Source organism: Pezoporus flaviventris, unplaced genomic scaffold (genome assembly GCF_033815535.1).
Source record: "Pezoporus flaviventris isolate CSIRO_AGI_PZ_B2104156 unplaced genomic scaffold, CSIRO_AGI_Pfla_v1 ptg000173l, whole genome shotgun sequence".
NCBI lineage: Eukaryota > Metazoa > Chordata > Aves > Psittaciformes > Psittacidae > Pezoporus > Pezoporus flaviventris.
The window spans coordinates 1,103-19,381 of record NW_026892721.1 but is presented as its reverse complement, the minus strand read 5'-3'; the positions used below and the strand labels follow the sequence as shown (position 1 = coordinate 19,381).

The window sequence follows — 18,279 nt, the reverse complement described above, 5'->3', positions numbered from 1 at the left end:
GGCCAATACATGTGCTATATAGGGTCTACAGGGTCTATATAAGGCCGATACATGTCCTATATAGGGTCTATAGGGTGTATAAAGGCCAATACATGTCCTATATAGGGTCTATAGGGGCTATATAAGGCCAATACATGTGCTATATACGGTCTATAGGGTCTATATAAGGCCAATACATGTGCTATATAGGGTCTATAGGGGCTATATAACGCCAATACATGTGCTATATAGGGTCTATAGGGTCTATAAAGGCCAATAAATGTGCTATATAGGGTCTATGGGGGCTATATAAGGCCAATACATGTGCTATATAGGGTCTTATAGGGGCTATATAAGGCCAATACATGTGCTATATAGCGTCTATAGGGGCTATATAAGGCCGATACATGTGCTATATAGGGTCTATAGGGGCTATATAAGGCCAATACATGTGCTATATAGGGTCTATAGGGGCTATATAAGGCCAATACATGTGCTATATAGGGTCTATAGGGTCTATAAAGGCCAATAAATGTGCTATATAGGGTCTATGGGGCTATATAAGGCCGATACATGTGCTATATAGGGTCTATGGGGCTATATAAGGCCGATACATGTCCTATATAGGGTCTATGGGGGCTATATAAGGCCAATACATGTCCTATATAGGGTCTATGGGGGCTATATAAGGCCGATACATGTGCTATATAGGGTCTATAGGGTCTATATAAGGCCAATACATGTGCTATATAGGGTCTATGGGGCTATATAAGGCCAATACATGTCCTATATAGGGTCTATGGGGCTATATAAGGCCAATACATGTCCTATATAGGGTCTATAGGGGCTATATAAGGCCGATACATGTCCTATATAGGGTCTATAGGGGCTATATAAGGCCAATACATGTGCTATATAGGGTCTATGGGGCTATATAAGGCCAATACATGTGCTATATAGGGTCTATGGGGCTATATAAGGCCAATACATGTCCTATATAGGGTCTATGGGGCTATATAAGGCCAATACATGTGCTATATAGGGTCTATGGGGCTATATAAGGCCAATACATGTCCTATATAGGGTCTATGGGGCACTCTCCCCTCACCTGCAGGAACTCCCCCTCCAGCAGCCGCAGCTCCCTCAGCGGCCCCAGCTCCCCTCGGGCCAGGCAGCGCCGCAGCCGGCCCATGGCGGGCGGTGGGGACCGGGGGAGAAAGGGGGGGGATCAGGACCCGGGAAGGATCCGGATGAGGACCGGGAAGGATCCGGATGAGGACCGGGACCGGGGGGGGGCACACACGGAGCTACCGGATGCTCGGGCCCCCGGCGCTGCCGCCGCTCAAGATGGCGCCGAGACGCCTCAAGATGGCGCCCGCGGCCCTTTTAAGGGCGCCCGCTAAGCCACGCCCCCTTTAAACCACGCCCCCCCCTTGAGTCCACCCCCGGGGCCACGCCTCCACAGCCCCGTTTAAACCACGCCCCCTTCTAACCACGCCCTCCTTTTGAGCCCACCCACGGAGCCAGGCCCCCACAGCCCTGTTTTTAGCCACGCCCCCTTTTAGCCACGCCCCCCTTTTAGTCCATCCCGAGGCCACGCCCACCACAGCCCCGTCTAAACCACGCCCCCCACAGCCCCTTTTAAACCACGCCCCCTTTTGAGCCCACACCAGACCCATGCCCCCACAGCCCTGTTTTAGCCACGCCCCTTTAAACCACGCCCCCTTCTGAGCCCACGCCCCCACAGCCCTGATTTAACCACGCCCCCTTTCAATCCCGCCCCCTTTAGAGCCACGCCCCCCACAGCCGTGTTTTAGCCACGCCCCCCTTCTGAGCTCTCCCCGGAGCCACAGCCCCGTTTTAGCCACGCCCCCCTTTAACCACGCCCCCACAACCCCGTTTTAACCGCGCACCCTTTTAACCACGCCCCCTCCTTTTTGCGCCACGCCCCCACAACCCCGTTTTAGCCACGCCCCCCCCCTTCCTTCCCGGCGTGCCCCGCGCGGCCAAGATGGCGGCCAAGATGGCGGCGGCGGCGGCGCTGTGGCTGCTGCTGGCGGGAGGCGGCCGGGGGGGGGCCGGGTTGAGGGTGAGCTCATGAATATGCATGATAAGGGGGCGTGGTTTGAGGGGGGCGTGGTTTGGGGGGTGGGGCGGCTTTTGGCGGGGTGGGGAGGGTTAATATTCATGGAGGGGGGCGCGCGGTCACGTGGGCCGCCGCGTGAGGGGTGGAGGTGGGGTGTGCTCATTAATATTAATGAGGGGGTGGGGCGAGGGGGGTGGGGGGTGTAATAAGGGTTAATGGCGGGGTAAATGAGCGCCGAGTTCGTTAGTACCAGCGAAGGAGTGAACAGCTCGTTAATATTAATGAATTAAGTCTCGTTAATATTCATGAAGATATGTATGCTAATTAGGAGGGGCCTCCCGTGATTAGGTCTCATTAATATTGTCGACAGTGTGCGCTGAAGGTCATTAATATTAATGATTCCATGGGTTATACACGTTGCATTAATATTAATAAGAATATTAAACCTTATTAATATTAATGAGCGAAGCTGTTTAATCGTGTGTATTAATGAGGGACAGGAAAACATACATTATAGCTTGTTATTAACTGATGTAGTAGCGTAATCATGAATATTAATGAGGTGTGTGATCAATTCATTAATATTAATGAGGCGACCGCCCACTTAGAGGAGGGGCATGATTGATCTCATTAATATGAATGGAGGGGTGTCTGATCAAATCATTAATATTAATGAGTTGATGGCCTACTTAGAGGAGGGGCCTGATCTCATTAGTATTAATGGAAGGGTGTCTGATCAATTCATTAATATTACTGAGGCGACAGCCCACTTAGAGGAGGGGCCTGAATAATCTCATTAATATTAATGGTTGATCAATTCATTTATATTAATGAGTTGATGGCCTACTTAGAGGAAGGGCCTGATAAATCTCATTAGTATTAATGGAGGGGTGTCTGACCAATTCATTAATATTAATGAGGTGACAGCCCACTTAAGAGGAGGGGCCTGAATAATCTCATTAATATTAATTGGGGGTGGGGGTGGTGGTGTCTGGTTAATTCATTAATATTAATGAGGTGACAGCCTGCTTAGAGGAGGGGCCTGATTAATCTCATTAATATTAAGGGAAGGGGGTGGGGTGTCTGGTCAATTCATTAATATTAATGAGGTGACGGCTTGCTTAGAGGTGGGGCCTGATTAATCTCATTAATATTAATGAGGGGACAGTCGGGGGTGGGTGTGATTAATCTCATTAATATTAATGAGGGGACAGTCGGGGTGTGTGTGATTAATCTCATTACTATTAACGATGGGCACCCATTAGTGCTTATTAGCTGATTAATAAGGGTGCCCCATGAGCTCTGCTTCTGCTCATCCATATTAATGAGGGGGTAGCTCATGCATATTAATGAGGCTGTCCCCCATGCCCCTCCCCTCCGTGGCAGCCCTCGGACACCGAGCCCTGCTCCCTGCCCCTGGAGCACTCCTTTGAGCCGGGTAAGGTTTAACCCCGCCCCCCACGCACCCCCCAATATGGGGGGCTCCCATTGGTCCCCCATTGTGCCCCCATTGTCTCCCCATTGCCTCCATTGTCTCCCCATTGTGCCCCCATTGATCCCCATTGTGCCCCCGTTGGTCCTGTTGTTCCCCCATTGTGCCCACATTGGCCCCATTGTGCCCCCATTGCCCCCATTGTGCCCCCATTGTCTTCCCATTGCCCCCATTGTGTCCCCATTGTGCCCCCATTGCCCCCATTATACCCCCATTGTCCCCCCATTGTGCCCCCATTGTGCCCCCATTACCCCCATTGCCCCCATTATCCCCATTGTGCCCCCATTGTCTCCCCATTGTGCCCCCATTGCCCCCATTATCCCCATTGTCCCCCCATTGTGCCACCATTATCCCCATTGTCCCCCCATTGTCCCCATTGTCCCCATTGCCCCCATTGCCCCATTGCCCCCATTGTCCCCCCATTGCCCCATTGCCCCCATTGCCCCCATTGCCCCATTACCCCCATTGCCCCATTGCCCCCATTGTCCCCCCATTGCCCCATTGCCCCCATTGTCCCCCCATTGTCCCCATTGTCCCCATTGCCCCCATTGCCCCCATTGCCCCATTGCCCCCATTGCCCCCATTGCCCCATTGCCCCCATTGTCCCCCCATTGCCCCATTGCCCCCATTGCCCCCATTGCCTCATTGCCCCCATTGCCCCCATTACCCCCATTGTCCCCCATTGCCCCCATTACCCCCATTACCCCCATTGCCCCCATTGTCCCCCCATTGCCCCATTGCCCCCCTGCAGACGATGCCCCCCGCTTCCGCCGCCGGGGGACCCTGACCTGGACCCCCGGGCCCGAGCTGGGGCTGAGCCTGGCACAGAAGCAGCTCACGGAGGAGGAGCGCAACCAACTGCGGGTATGTGGGGCGCCCCATAGGGGATAACCCCATAGGGGTGATGGGGGTAACCCCATAGGGGTGATGGGGGCGCCCCATAGGGGGTAACCCCATAGGGGTGATGGGGGCGCCCCATAGGGGATAACCCCATAGGGGTGGTGGGGGCGCCCCATAGGGGGTAACCCCATAGGGGTGATGGGGACGCCCCATAGGGGGTAACCCCATAGGGGTGGTGGGGGCGCCCCATAGGGGGTAACCCCATAGGGATGATGGGGGCGCCCCATAGGGGGTAACCCCATAGGGGTGGTGGGGGCGCCCCATAGGGGGTAACCCCATAGGGGTGGTGGGGGCGCCCCATAGGGGGTAACCACATAGGGGTGGTGGGGGCGCCCCATAGGGGGTAACCCCATAGGGGTGGTGGGGGCGCCCCATAGGGGGTAACCCCATAGGGGTGATGGGGGTAACCCCATAGGGGTGATGGGGGCGCCCCATAGGGGGTAACCCCATAGGGGTGATGGGGGTAACCCCATAGGGGTGATGGGGGCGCCCCATAGGGGGTAACCCCATAGGGGTGATGGGGGTAACCCCATAGGGGTGATGGGGGCGCCCCATAGGGGGTAACCCCATAGGGGTGATGGGGGTAACCCCATAGGGGTGATGGGGACGCCCCATAGGGGGTAACCCCATGGGGTGATGGGGTAACCCCATAGGGGTGATGGGGGCGCCCCATAGGGGGTAACCCCATAGGGGTGGTGGGGGCGCCCCATAGGGGGTAACCCCATAGGGGTGGTGGGGGTAACCCCATAGGGGTGATGGGGGTAACCCATAGGGGGTAACCCCATAGCGGTGATGGGGGCGCCCCATAGGGGGTAACCCCATAGGGGTGATGGGGGTAACCCATAGGGGGTAACCCCATAGGGGTGATGGGGGCGCCCCATAGGGGGTAACCCCATAGGGGTGATGGGGGTAACCCCATAGGGGTGATGGGGGTGCCCCATAGGGGTGGTGGGAAAACCCCATAGGGGGCAATGGGGGGTGATGGTGGTTATGGACTGGCCCCATAGCGGCCAAAGGGTGATGGTGGTTATGGGGTGACCCATAGCGTCCATGGGGTGACGGTGGTTATGGGGTGGCCCATAGGGGTGATGGTGGTTATGGGGTGACCCATAGGGGTGATGGTGGTTATGGGGTGACCCATAGCGGCTGTGGGGTGACGGTGGTTATGGGGTGACCCATAGGGGTGACGGTGGTTATGGGCTGGCCCCATAGCGGCCATGGGGTGATGGTGGTTATGGGGTGACCCATAGGGGTGACGGTGGTTATGGGGTGACCCATAGGGGTGATGTTGGTTATGGGGTGACCCATAGAGGTGATGTTGGTTATGGGGTGACCCATAGAGGTGATGTTGGTTATGGGGTGACCCATAGCGGCCATGGGGTGATGTCGGTTATGGGGTGACCCATAGGGGTGATGTTGGTTATGGGGTGACCCATAGAGGTGATGTTGGTTATGGGGTGACCCATAGGGGTGATGTCGGTTATGGGGTGACCCATAGGGGTGATGTTGGTTATGGGGTGACCCATAGGGGTGATGTCGGTTATGGGGTGACCCATAGGGGTGATGTTTGTTATGGGGTGACCCATAGGGGTGATGTCGGTTATGGGGTGACCCATAGGGGTGATGTTGGTTATGGGGTGACCCATAGCGGCCATGGGGTGATGTTGGTTATGGGGTGACCCATAGAGGTGATGTTGGTTATGGGGTGACCCATAGCGGCCATGGGGTGATGTTGGTTATGGGGTGACCCATAGGGGTGATGTTGGTTATGGGCTGGCCCCATAGCGGCCATGGGGTGATGTCGGTTATGGGGTGACCCATAGGGGTGATGTCGGTTATGGGGTGACCCATAGAGGTGATGTTGGTTATGGGGTGACCCATAGGGGTGATGTCGGTTATGGGGTGACCCATAGAGGTGATGTTGGTTATGGGGTGACCCATAGGGGTGATGTCGGTTATGGGGTGACCCATAGGGGTGATGTTGGTTATGGGGTGACCCATAGGGGTGATGGTGGTTATGGGGTGACCCATAGGGGTGATGTCGGTTATGGGGTGACCCATAGGGGTGACGTTGGTTATGGGCTGGCCCCATAGCGGCCGTGGGGTGATGTTGGTTATGGGGTGACCCATAGCGGCCATGGGGTGATGTTGGTTATGGGGTGACCCATAGGGGTGATGTTGGTTTTGGGGTGACCCATAGCGGCCGTGGGGTGATGTTGGTTATGGGGTGACCCATAGGGGTGATGTAGGTTATGGGCTGGCCCCATAGCGGCCATGGGGTGATGTTGGTTATGGGGTGACCCATAGGGGTGATGTTGGTTATGGGGTGACCCATAGCGGCCGTGGGGTGATGTTGGTTATGGGGTGACCCATAGGGGTGATGTCGGTTATGGGCTGGCCCCATAGCGGCCATGGGGTGATGTTGGTTATGGGGTGACCCATAGGGGTGATGTTGGCTATGGGGTGACCCATAGGGGTGATGTTGGTTATGGGGTGACCCATAGAGGTGATGTCGGTTATGGGGTGACCCCATAGGGGTGATGTTGGTTATGGGGTGACCCATAGAGGTGATGTCGGTTATGGGGTGACCCATAGGGGTGATGTTGGTTATGGGGTGACCCATAGGGGTTATGTTGGTTATGGGGTGACCCAATAGCGGCCATGGGGTGATGTTGGTTATGGGGTGACCCATAGGGGTGATGTCGGTTATGGGGTGACCCATAGGGGTGATGTTGGTTATGGGGTGACCCATAGGGGTGATGTCGGTTATGGGGTGACCCATAGAGGTGATGTTGGTTATGGGGTGACCCATAGGGGTGATGTCGGTTATGGGGTGACCCATAGAGGTGATGTTGGTTATGGGGTGACCCATAGGGGTGATGTCGGTTATGGGGTGACCCATAGGGGTGATGTTGGTTATGGGGTGACCCATAGCGGCCGTGGGGTGATGTTGGTTATGGGGTGACCCATAGGGGTGATGTCGGTTATGGGGTGACCCATAGGGGTGATGTTGGTTATGGGGTGACCCATAGGGGTGATGTCGGTTATGGGGTGACCCATAGGGGTGATGGTGGTTATGGGGTGACCCATAGGGGTGATGTCGGTTATGGGGTGACCCATAGGAGTGATGTTGGTTATGGGGTGACCCATAGAGGTGATGTCGGTTATGGGGTGACCCATAGGGGTGATGTCGGTTATGGGGTGACCCATAGGGGTGATGTTGGTTATGGGGTGACCCATAGAGGTGATGTCGGTTATGGGGTGACCCATAGGGGTGATGTTGGTTATGGGGTGACCCATAGAGGTGATGTCGGTTATGGGGTGACCCATAGGGGTGATGTTGGTTATGGGGTGACCCATAGGGGTGACGTTGGTTATGGGGTGACCCATAGGGGTGACGGTGGTTATGGGGTTACCCATAGGGGTGATGTCGGTTATGGGGTGACCCATAGGGGTGATGTCGGTTATGGGGTGACCCATAGAGGTGATGTTGGTTATGGGGTGACCCATAGGGGTGATGTCGGTTATGGGGTGACCCATAGGGGTGATGTTGGTTATGGGGTGACCCATAGGGGTGATGTCGGTTATGGGGTGACCCATAGCGGCCATGGGGTGATGTCGGTTATGGGGTGACCCATAGCGGCCATGGGGTGATGTTGGTTATGGGGTGACCCATAGGGGTGATGTTGGTTATGGGGTGACCCATAGGGGTGATGTCGGTTATGGGGTGACCCATAGGGGTGATGTCGGTTATGGGGTGACCCATAGCGGCCATGGGGTGATGTTGGTTATGGGGTGACCCATAGGGGTGATGTCGGTTATGGGGTGACCCATAGCGGCCGTGGGGTGATGTTGGTTATGGGGTGACCCATAGGGGTGATGTCGGTTATGGGCTGGCCCCATAGCGGCCATGGGGTGATGTTGGTTATGGGGTGACCCATAGGAGTGATGTCGGTTATGGGGTGACCCATAGAGGTGATGTCGGTTATGGGGTGACCCATAGGGGTGATGTTGGTTATGGGGTGACCCATAGAGGTGATTTTGGTTATGGGGTGACCCATAGAGGTGATGTTGGTTATGGGGTGACCCATAGGGGTGATGTCGGTTATGGGGTGACCCATAGGGGTGATGTTGGTTATGGGGTGACCCATAGGGGTGATGTCGGTTATGGGGTGACCCATAGCGGCCATGGGGTGATGTCGGTTATGGGGTGACCCATAGCGGCCATGGGGTGATGTTGGTTATGGGGTGACCCATAGGGGTGATGTTGGTTATGGGGTGACCCATAGGGGTGATGTCGGTTATGGGGTGACCCATAGGGGTGATGTCGGTTATGGGGTGACCCATAGCGGCCATGGGGTGATGTTGGTTATGGGGTGACCCATAGGGGTGATGTCGGTTATGGGGTGACCCATAGCGGCCGTGGGGTGATGTTGGTTATGGGGTGACACATAGGGGTGATGTCGGTTATGGGCTGGCCCCATAGCGGCCATGGGGTGATGTTGGTTATGGGGTGACCCATAGGAGTGATGTCGGTTATGGGGTGACCCATAGAGGTGATGTCGGTTATGGGGTGACCCATAGGGGTGATGTTGGTTATGGGGTGACCCATAGAGGTGATGTTGGTTATGGGGTGACCCATAGAGGTGATGTTGGTTATGGGGTGACCCATAGGGGTGATGTTGGTTATGGGGTGACCCATAGGGGTGATGTCGGTTATGGGGTGACCCATAGGGGTGATGTCGGTTATGGGGTGACCCATAGGGGTGATGTCAGTTATGGGGTGACCCATAGGGGTGATGTCGGTTATGGGGTGACCCATAGGGGTGATGTTGGTTATGGGGTGACCCATAGGGGTGATGTCGGTTATGGGGTGACCCATAGGGGTGATGTCGGTTATGGGGTGACCCATAGGGGTGATGTTGGTTATGGGGTGACCCATAGCGGCCATGGGGTGATGTTGGTTATGGGGTGACCCATAGGGGTGATGTTGGTTATGGGGTGACCCATAGGGGTGATGTTGGTTATGGGGTGACCCATAGGGGTGATGTCGGTTATGGGGTGACCCATAGGGGTGATGTTGGTTATGGGGTGACCCATAGCGGCCGTGGGGTGATGTCGGTTATGGGGTGACCCATAGGGGTGATGTTGGTTATGGGGTGACCCATAGCGGCCATGGGGTGATGTCGGTTATGGGGTGACCCATAGGGGTGATGTTGGTTATGGGGTGACCCATAGGGGTGATGTTGGTTATGGGGTGACCCATAGGGGTGATGTTGGTTATGGGGTGACCCATAGAGGTGATGTCGGTTATGGGGTGACCCATAGGGGTGATGTTGGTTATGGGGTGACCCATAGGGGTGATGTTGGTTATGGGGTGACCCATAGGGGTGATGTTGGTTATGGGGTGACCCATAGAGGTGATGTCGGTTATGGGGTGACCCATAGGGGTGATGTCGGTTATGGGGTGACCCATAGCGGCCATGGGGTGATGTCGGTTATGGGCTGGCCCCATAGCGGCCATGGGGTGATGTCGGTTATGGGGTGACCCATAGGGGTGATGTCGGTTATGGGGTGACCCATAGGGGTGATGTTGGTTATGGGGTGACCCATAGGGGTGATGTTGGTTATGGGGTGACCCATAGCGGCCATGGGGTGAGGGGTCCCGCTGCTCGCAGGAGGTGGCCGCCAGGGACGGGCTGTACCGCGTGCGCATCCCCAGGCGGGCGCCGGGACCCGGCGAGGACCCCGCGGGCTCTCACGTGACCTCCTTCGTGCGCGCGGTCAGTTGGGGGGCGCTGATGGGAGCGGGGACCCACAGCCTGTGCCCCACATCCCACATCCCATATCCCATATCCCATATCCCATATATCCCATATCCCATATATCCTGTATCCCATATCCCATATATCCCATATCCCATATATCCCATACCCCATATCCCATATCCCATATATCCCATATATCCCATATATCCCATATCCCATATCCCATATATCCCATATATCCCATATCCCATACCCCATATATCCCATATATCCCATATCCCATATCCCATATATCCCATATCTCATATATCCCATATATCCCATATCCCATATATCCCATATATCCCATATATCCTATATCCCATATCCCATATATCCCGTATCCCATATCCCATATATCCTGTATCCCATATCCCATATATCCCATATCCCACATCCCATATCCCATATCCCATATATCCCATATCCCATATATCCCATATATCCCATATATCCTATATCCCATATCCCATATATCCCATATCCCATATCCCACATCCCATATCCCATATCCCATATATCCCATATCCCATATATCCCATATATCCCATATCCCATATCCCATATATCCCATATATTCCATATCCCATATATCCTGTATCCCATATCCCACATCCCATATCCCATATCCCATATATCCCATATATTCCATATCCCATATATCTCATATTCCATATATTCCATATCTCATATCCTGTATCCCGTATCCCATATATCCCACATCCCATATATCCCATACCCCATATCCTGCATGCCATATATCCTGTATCCCATATCCCACATCCCATGTCCCATATCCTGTGTCCCACATCCCATATCCCATATATTCATATCCCACATCCCGTATCCCATATCCCACATCCCATATATCCCATATCCCACATCCCATATCCCATATCCTGTATCCCATATCCCATATCCCACATCCCATATCCCGTATCCCATATATCCCACATCCCATATCCCATATATCTCACAACCCATATCCCACATCCCATATCCCATATATCCCACATCCCATATCCCATATATCTCACATCCCATATCCCACATCCCATATCCCATATATCCCACATCCCACATCCCATATATCCCATATCCCACATCCCATATCCCACATCCCACATCCCATATATCCCGTATCCCACATCCCACATCCCATATCCCACATCCCACATCCCATATATCCCATATCCCACATCCTACATCCCACATCCCATATATCCCATATCCCACATCCCACATCCCATATCCCACATCCCACATCCCATATCCCACATCCCGCATCCTTGTCTCCCCTATCCCATATCTCCATATTCCCATGGTCCACATCCCACATCCCATATCCCACATCCCACATCCCATATCCCACATCCCATATCCCACATCCCACATCCCATATCCCATACCCTTGTATCCCACATCCCACATCCCATATCCCATATATCCCGTATCCCACATCCCGTATCCTTGTCTCCCCTATCCCATGTCTCCATATTCCCATGTTCCACATCCCATATCCATACGACCATGTTCTGTATCCCATCTTCCTGGATTTGCATATTCCCATTCCTCTATCCCATACCCTATACCCATACCATATACCCTATATATCCTATCCCATATATCCCATTTATCCCATTATCCCCATATACCCTATATGCCATATATCCCATATATCCCATTTATCTCATATATTCCATATACCCTATATATCCCATATCCCATATATCCCATTTATCTCATATATTCCATATACCCTATATATCCCATATCCCATATATCCCATTATCCCATATATCCCGTATACCCTATATATTCCATATCCCATATATTCCATAATCTTCTACATCCCCCATATCCCATATATTTCTATATTTTATGTATTCCATATCCCTTATATCTCCTATAACTTCTATATCCCCTTTATCCCATATATCCCATACCCACATCCCCCATAACCCCTATACCCCCTATACCCCCTATACCCCCTTTATCCCCTATATTCCCTATATCCCCTATATTCACAATACCCCCTCTACCCCTTATATCCCCTATATCCCCCTATACCCCATATACCCCCACACCCCCCATACACCCCACACCCCCCACACCCCCCAAACCCCCCCATACCCCCTATACTCCCCATCCCCCCCATACCCCCTACACCCCCTATAACCCCCATACCCCCTTTCCCCTCCCATCCCCCCATCCCCCCCATCACCCCCAATACCCCCCATCCTCCCCACACCCCTCATACCCCCCACACCCCCTATACCCCCCCATACCCCCTTTCCCCCCCCATCCCCCCTATACCCCCACACACCCCACACCCCCCATCCCCCTATACCCCCACACCCCCCATACCCCCATCCCCCCCATTCTCCCCACATCCCCCATACCCCCAATACCCCCATACCCCCCACACCCCCTATCCCCCCCACACCCCCCATACCCCCTACACCCCACATACCCCCACACCCCCCACACCCCCACACCCCCCACACCCCCCCACACCCCCCACACCCCCCACACCCCCCATACCCCCCACACCCCCCATCCCCCCATCCCCCCCCATCCCCCCCACACCCCCCACAATCCCGATCCCCCCCACACCCCCCATACCCCCCATCCCCCCCACACCCCCATACCCCCCATCCTCCCCACATCCCCCATACCCCCAATACCCCCATTCCCCCCATACCCCCCATACAACCACACCCCCCATACCCCCAATATCCCCCACACCCCCCATACCCCCACACCCCCCACACCCCCCATACATCCCACACCCCCCATCCCCCCATCCCCCCCATCCTCCCCACATCCCCCATACCCGCAATACCCCCATACCCCCCATACCCCCCACAACCCCCATCCTCCACACACCCCCCACACCCCCCCCACACCCCCATCCCCCCACACACCCCCCATCCTCCCCACACCCCCACACCCCCTTTCCCCCCCCATCCCCCCTATACCCCCAAACACCCCCCATCCCCCCCACACCCCCTATACCCCCATCCCCCCTTTCCCCCCCCAGTGCTCCCTGCTCGAGTCCCGCCTCTCGGACGAGCTCTCGGTGCACGTGGACGTGGCCGGGAACGTGGTGGCTTTGGCTTTGGTGGTGGCGGCGCCGGGCTCCTGCCGGGGCTCCCCGGTACCGGATCGGGACCTGGAGCTCTTCAACAGCAGCGTGGTGCTGAGACAGCCCCTGCCTGCTGTGGGGTGAGAATCAATGGGGGGATCAATGGGGTGAGAGGGGATCAATGGGGTGGGGTGGGATCAATGGGGTGGGGTGGGATCAATGGGGTGGGATGGGATCAATGGGGTGGGATGGGATCAATGGGGTGGGGTGGGATCAGTGGGGTGGGGATGGGATCAATGGGGTGGGGGTGGGATCAATGGGGTGGGGATGGATCAATGGGGTGGGGGTGGATCAATGGGGTGGGGATGGGATCAATGGGGTGGGGATGGGATCAATGGGGTGGGATGGGATCAATGGGGTGAGAGGGGATCAATGGGGTGGGGATGGGATCAATGGGGTGGGGATGGGATCAGTGGGGTGGGGTGGGATCAATGGGGTGGGATGGGATCAATGGGGTGGGATGGGATCAATGGGGTGGGGATGGGATCAATGGGGTGGGATGGGATCAGTGGGGTGAGAGGGGATCAATGGGGTGGGGATGGGATCAATGGGGTGAGAGGGGATCAATGGGGTGAGAGGGGATCAATGGGGTGGGGATGGGATCAATGGGGTGGGATGGGATCAATGGGGTGGGGTGGGATCAATGGGGTGGGGATGGGATCAGTGGGGTGGGGATGGGATCAGTGGGGTGGGATGGGATCAATGGGGTGGGGTGGGATCAATGGGGTGGGATGGGATCAATGGGGTGGGATGGGATCAATGGGGTGGGGATGGGATCAATGGGGTGGGGATGGGATCAATGGGGTGGGATGGGATCAATGGGGTGGGGATGGGATCAATGGGGTGGGATGGGATCAGTGGGGTGAGAGGGGATCAATGGGGTGGGGGATGGGATCAATGGGGTGGGATGGGATCAATGGGGTGGGGATGGGATCAATGGGGTGGGGATGGGATCAATGGGGTGGGGATGGGGTCAATGGGGTGGGATGGGATCAATGGGGTGGGGATGGGATCAATGGGGTGGGATGGGATCAGTGGGGTGAGAGGGGATCAATGGGTGGGGATGGGATCAATGGGGTGGGATGGGATCAATGGGGTGGGGATGGGATCAATGGGGTGGGGATGGGATCAATGGGGTGGGGATGGGGTCAATGGGGTGGGGATGGGGGGAGAGGATCAATGGGGTGGGGATGGGATCAATGGGGTGGGATGGGATCAATGGGGTGGGGGTGGGATCAATGGGGTGGGGATGGGATCAATGGGGTGGGATGGGATCAATGGGGTGGGGTGGGATCAATGGGGTGGGATGGGATCAATGGGGTGGGATGGGATCAATGGGGTGGGGTGGGATCAATGGGGTGGGATGGGATCAATGGGGTGGGGATGGGATCAATGGGGTGGGGTGGGATCAATGGGGTGGGATGGGATCAATGGGGTGGGGTGGGATCAATGGGGTGGGGTGGGATCAATGGGGTGGGATGGGATCAATGGGGTGGGGATGGGATCAATGGGGTGGGGATGGGATCAATGGGGTGGGGTGGGATCAATGGGGTGGGGTGGGATCAATGGGGTGGGGATGGGATCAATGGGGTGGGGTGGGATCAATGGGGTGGGGTGGGATCAATGGGGTGGGGATGGGATCAGTGGGGTGGGGTGGGATCAATGGGGTGGGATGGGATCAATGGGGTGGGGATGGGATCAATGGGGTGGGATGGGATCAATGGGGTGGGGATGGGATCAATGGGGTGGGGATGGGATCAATGGGGTGGGATGGGATCAATGGGGTGGGGATGGGATCAGTGGGGTGGGGTGGGATCAATGGGGTGGGGATGGGATCAATGGGGTGGGGATGGGATCAGTGGGGTGGGGTGGGATCAATGGGGTGGGGATGGGATCAATGGGGGGGGGATGGGATCAGTGGGGTGGGGGTGGGATCAATGGGGTGGGGTGGGATCAATGGGGTGGGATGGGATCAATGGGGTGGGGTGGGATCAGTGGGGTGGGGATGGGATCAATGGGGTGGGATGGGATCAATGGGGTGGGGATGGGATCAATGGGGTGGGATGGGATCAATGGGGTGGGATGGGATCAATGGGGTGGGGATGGGATCAATGGGGTGAGAGGGGATCAATGGGGTGGGGATGGGATCAATGGGGTGGGGATGGGATCAATGGGGTGGGGTGGGATCAATGGGGTGGGATGGGATCAATGGGGTGGGGTGGGATCAATGGGGTGGGGATGGGATCAATGGGGTGGGGATGGGATCAATGGGGTGGGGTGGGATCAATGGGGTGGGGATGGGATCAATGGGGTGGGGTGGGATCAATGGGGTGGGATGGGATCAATGGGGTGGGATGGGATCAATGGGGTGGGGTGGGATCAATGGGGTGAGAGGGGATCAATGGGGTGGGATGGGATCAATGGGGTGGGGTGGGATCAATGGGGTGAGAGGGGATCAATGGGGTGGGGATGGGATCAATGGGGTGGGATGGGATCAATGGGGTGGGGATGGGATCAATGGGGTGGGATGGGATCAATGGGGTGAGAGGGGATCAATGGGGTGGGATGGGATCAATGGGGTGGGATGGGATCAATGGGGTGGGGTGGGATCAATGGGGTGAGAGGGGATCAATGGGGTGGGGATGGGATCAATGAGGTGGGGATGGGATCAATGGGGTGGGGTGGGATCAATGGGGTGGGATGGGATCAATGGGGTGGGGTGGGATCAATGGGGTGGGATGGGATCAATGGGGTGGGATGGGATCAATGGGGTGGGGATGGGATCAGTGGGGTGGGATGGGATCAATGGGGTGGGATGGGATCGATGGGGTGGGGATGGGATCAATGGGGTGGGGATGGGATCAATGGGGTGAGAGGGGATCAATGGGGTGGGGTGGGATCAATGGGGTGGGATGGGATCAATGGGGTGGGGATGGGATCGATGGGGTGGGGATGGGATCAATGGGGTGAGAGGGATCAATGGGGTGGGGTGGGATCAATGGGGTGGGGTGGGATCAGTGGGGTGGGATGGGATCAATGGGGTGGGGATGGGATCAATGGGGTGGGGTGGGATCAGTGGGGTGGGGTGGGATCAATGGGGTGGGATGGGATCAATGGGGTGGGATGGGATCAATGGGGTGGGGATGGGATCAATGGGGTGGGGATGGGATCAATGGGGTGGGGGTGGGATCAATGGGGTGGGGATGGGATCAATGGGGTGGGGTGGGATCAGTGGGGTGGGGTGGGATCAATGGGGTGGGGATGGGATCAATGGGGTGGGGTGGGATCAATGGGGTGGGGTGGGATCAGTGGGGTGGGATGGGATCAATGGGGTGGGGATGGGATCAATGGGGTGGGATGGGATCAGTGGGGTGGGATGGGATCAATGGGGTGGGATGGGATCAATGGGGTGGGATGGGATCAATGGGGTGGGGATGGGATCAATGGGGTGGGGATGGGATCAGTGGGGTGGGATGGGATCAATGGGTGGGGTGGGATCAATGGGGTGGGGATGGGATCAATGGGGTGGGATGGGATCAATGGGGTGGGGATGGGGGAGAGGATCAATGGGGTGGGATGGGATCAATGGGGTGGGATGGGATCAATGGGGTGGGGATGGGATCAGTGGGGTGGGATGGGATCAATGGGGTGGGGATGGGATCAGTGGGGTGGGATGGGATCAATGGGGTGGGGATGGGATCAATGGGGTGGGATGGGATCAATGGGGTGGGGTGGGATCAATGGGGTGGGGATGGGGGGAGAGGATCAATGGGGTGGGGATGGGATCAATGGGGTGGGATGGGATCAATGGGGTGGGGATGGGATCAATGGGGTGGGATGGGATCGATGGGGTGGGGGTGGGATCAATGGGGTGTGGGTGGGATCAATGGGGTGTGGATGGGATCAATGGGGGGGTCAGGTTTTGGGGTGCCCGTGACCCCTCCCCATTGCCCCCCCCAGCCCCGAGACTGCGGCGTTCATCCGGCACCTGGAGCAGGAGCAGGCTCAGCGCGCCCGGAACCCGCAGGAGCAGCGCTCCTTCTTCGCCAAATACGTGAGGGCACCCCAAAAACACCCCCAAAATACCCCAAAAACACCCCAAAAACACCCAGAAAAACCCCCAAAACACCCCCAAAATACCCCAAAAACACCCAGAAACACCAAAAAAAACCAGAAAAACCCCCAAAAACACCCCCAAAATACCCCCAAAACACCCCAAAAACACCCAGAAACACCAAAAAACACCCAGAAAAACCCCAAAAACACCCCCAAAATACCCCAAAAACACCCAGAAACACCCAAAAAACACCCAGAAACACCCCAAAATACCCAGAAACACCCAGAAACACCCAAAAAACACCCAGAAACACCCCAAAAACACCCGAAAACACCCAGAAACACCCCAAAAACATCCCAAAATACCCCAAAAACACCCAGAAACACCAAAAACACCCAGAAACACCCAAAAAGCACCCAGAAACACCCCAAAATACCCCAAAAACACCCAGAAACATCCCAAAACACCCCCAAAATACCCCAAAAACACCCAGAAACACCAAAAACACCCAGAAACACCCCAAAAACACCGAGAAACACCCAAAAAACACCCAGAAACACCCCAAAAACACCCAGAAACAGCCCCAAAAACACCCAGAAACACCAAAAACCACCCAGAAACACCCCAAAAACACCCAGAAACACCCCAAAAACACCCAGAAACACCTAGAAACACCAAAAAAAAAACCAAAAACCACCCAGAAACACCCCAAAAACACCCCCAAAATACCCCAAAAACACCCCGAAACACCAAAAAACACCCAGAAACACCCCAAAAACACCTAGAAACACCAAAAAACACCTAAAAACA

General features: G+C 55.8%; 1 protein-coding gene across 1 annotated transcript; it reads left to right on the top strand.

Annotated features, from left to right (window-relative positions):
* Positions 1-1,990: 1,990 nt before the first annotated feature.
* On the top strand, positions 1,991-17,484 carry EMC10 (ER membrane protein complex subunit 10; the record flags this gene model as incomplete). Its single annotated transcript, XM_061480133.1, has 6 exons — positions 1,991-2,045; positions 3,420-3,503; positions 4,309-4,421; positions 10,136-10,240; positions 13,308-13,492; positions 17,373-17,484. Coding segments are annotated over exons 1-6 (654 nt in total), but the record flags the coding sequence as incomplete, so codon positions are not given.
* Positions 17,485-18,279: the final 795 nt, after the last annotated feature.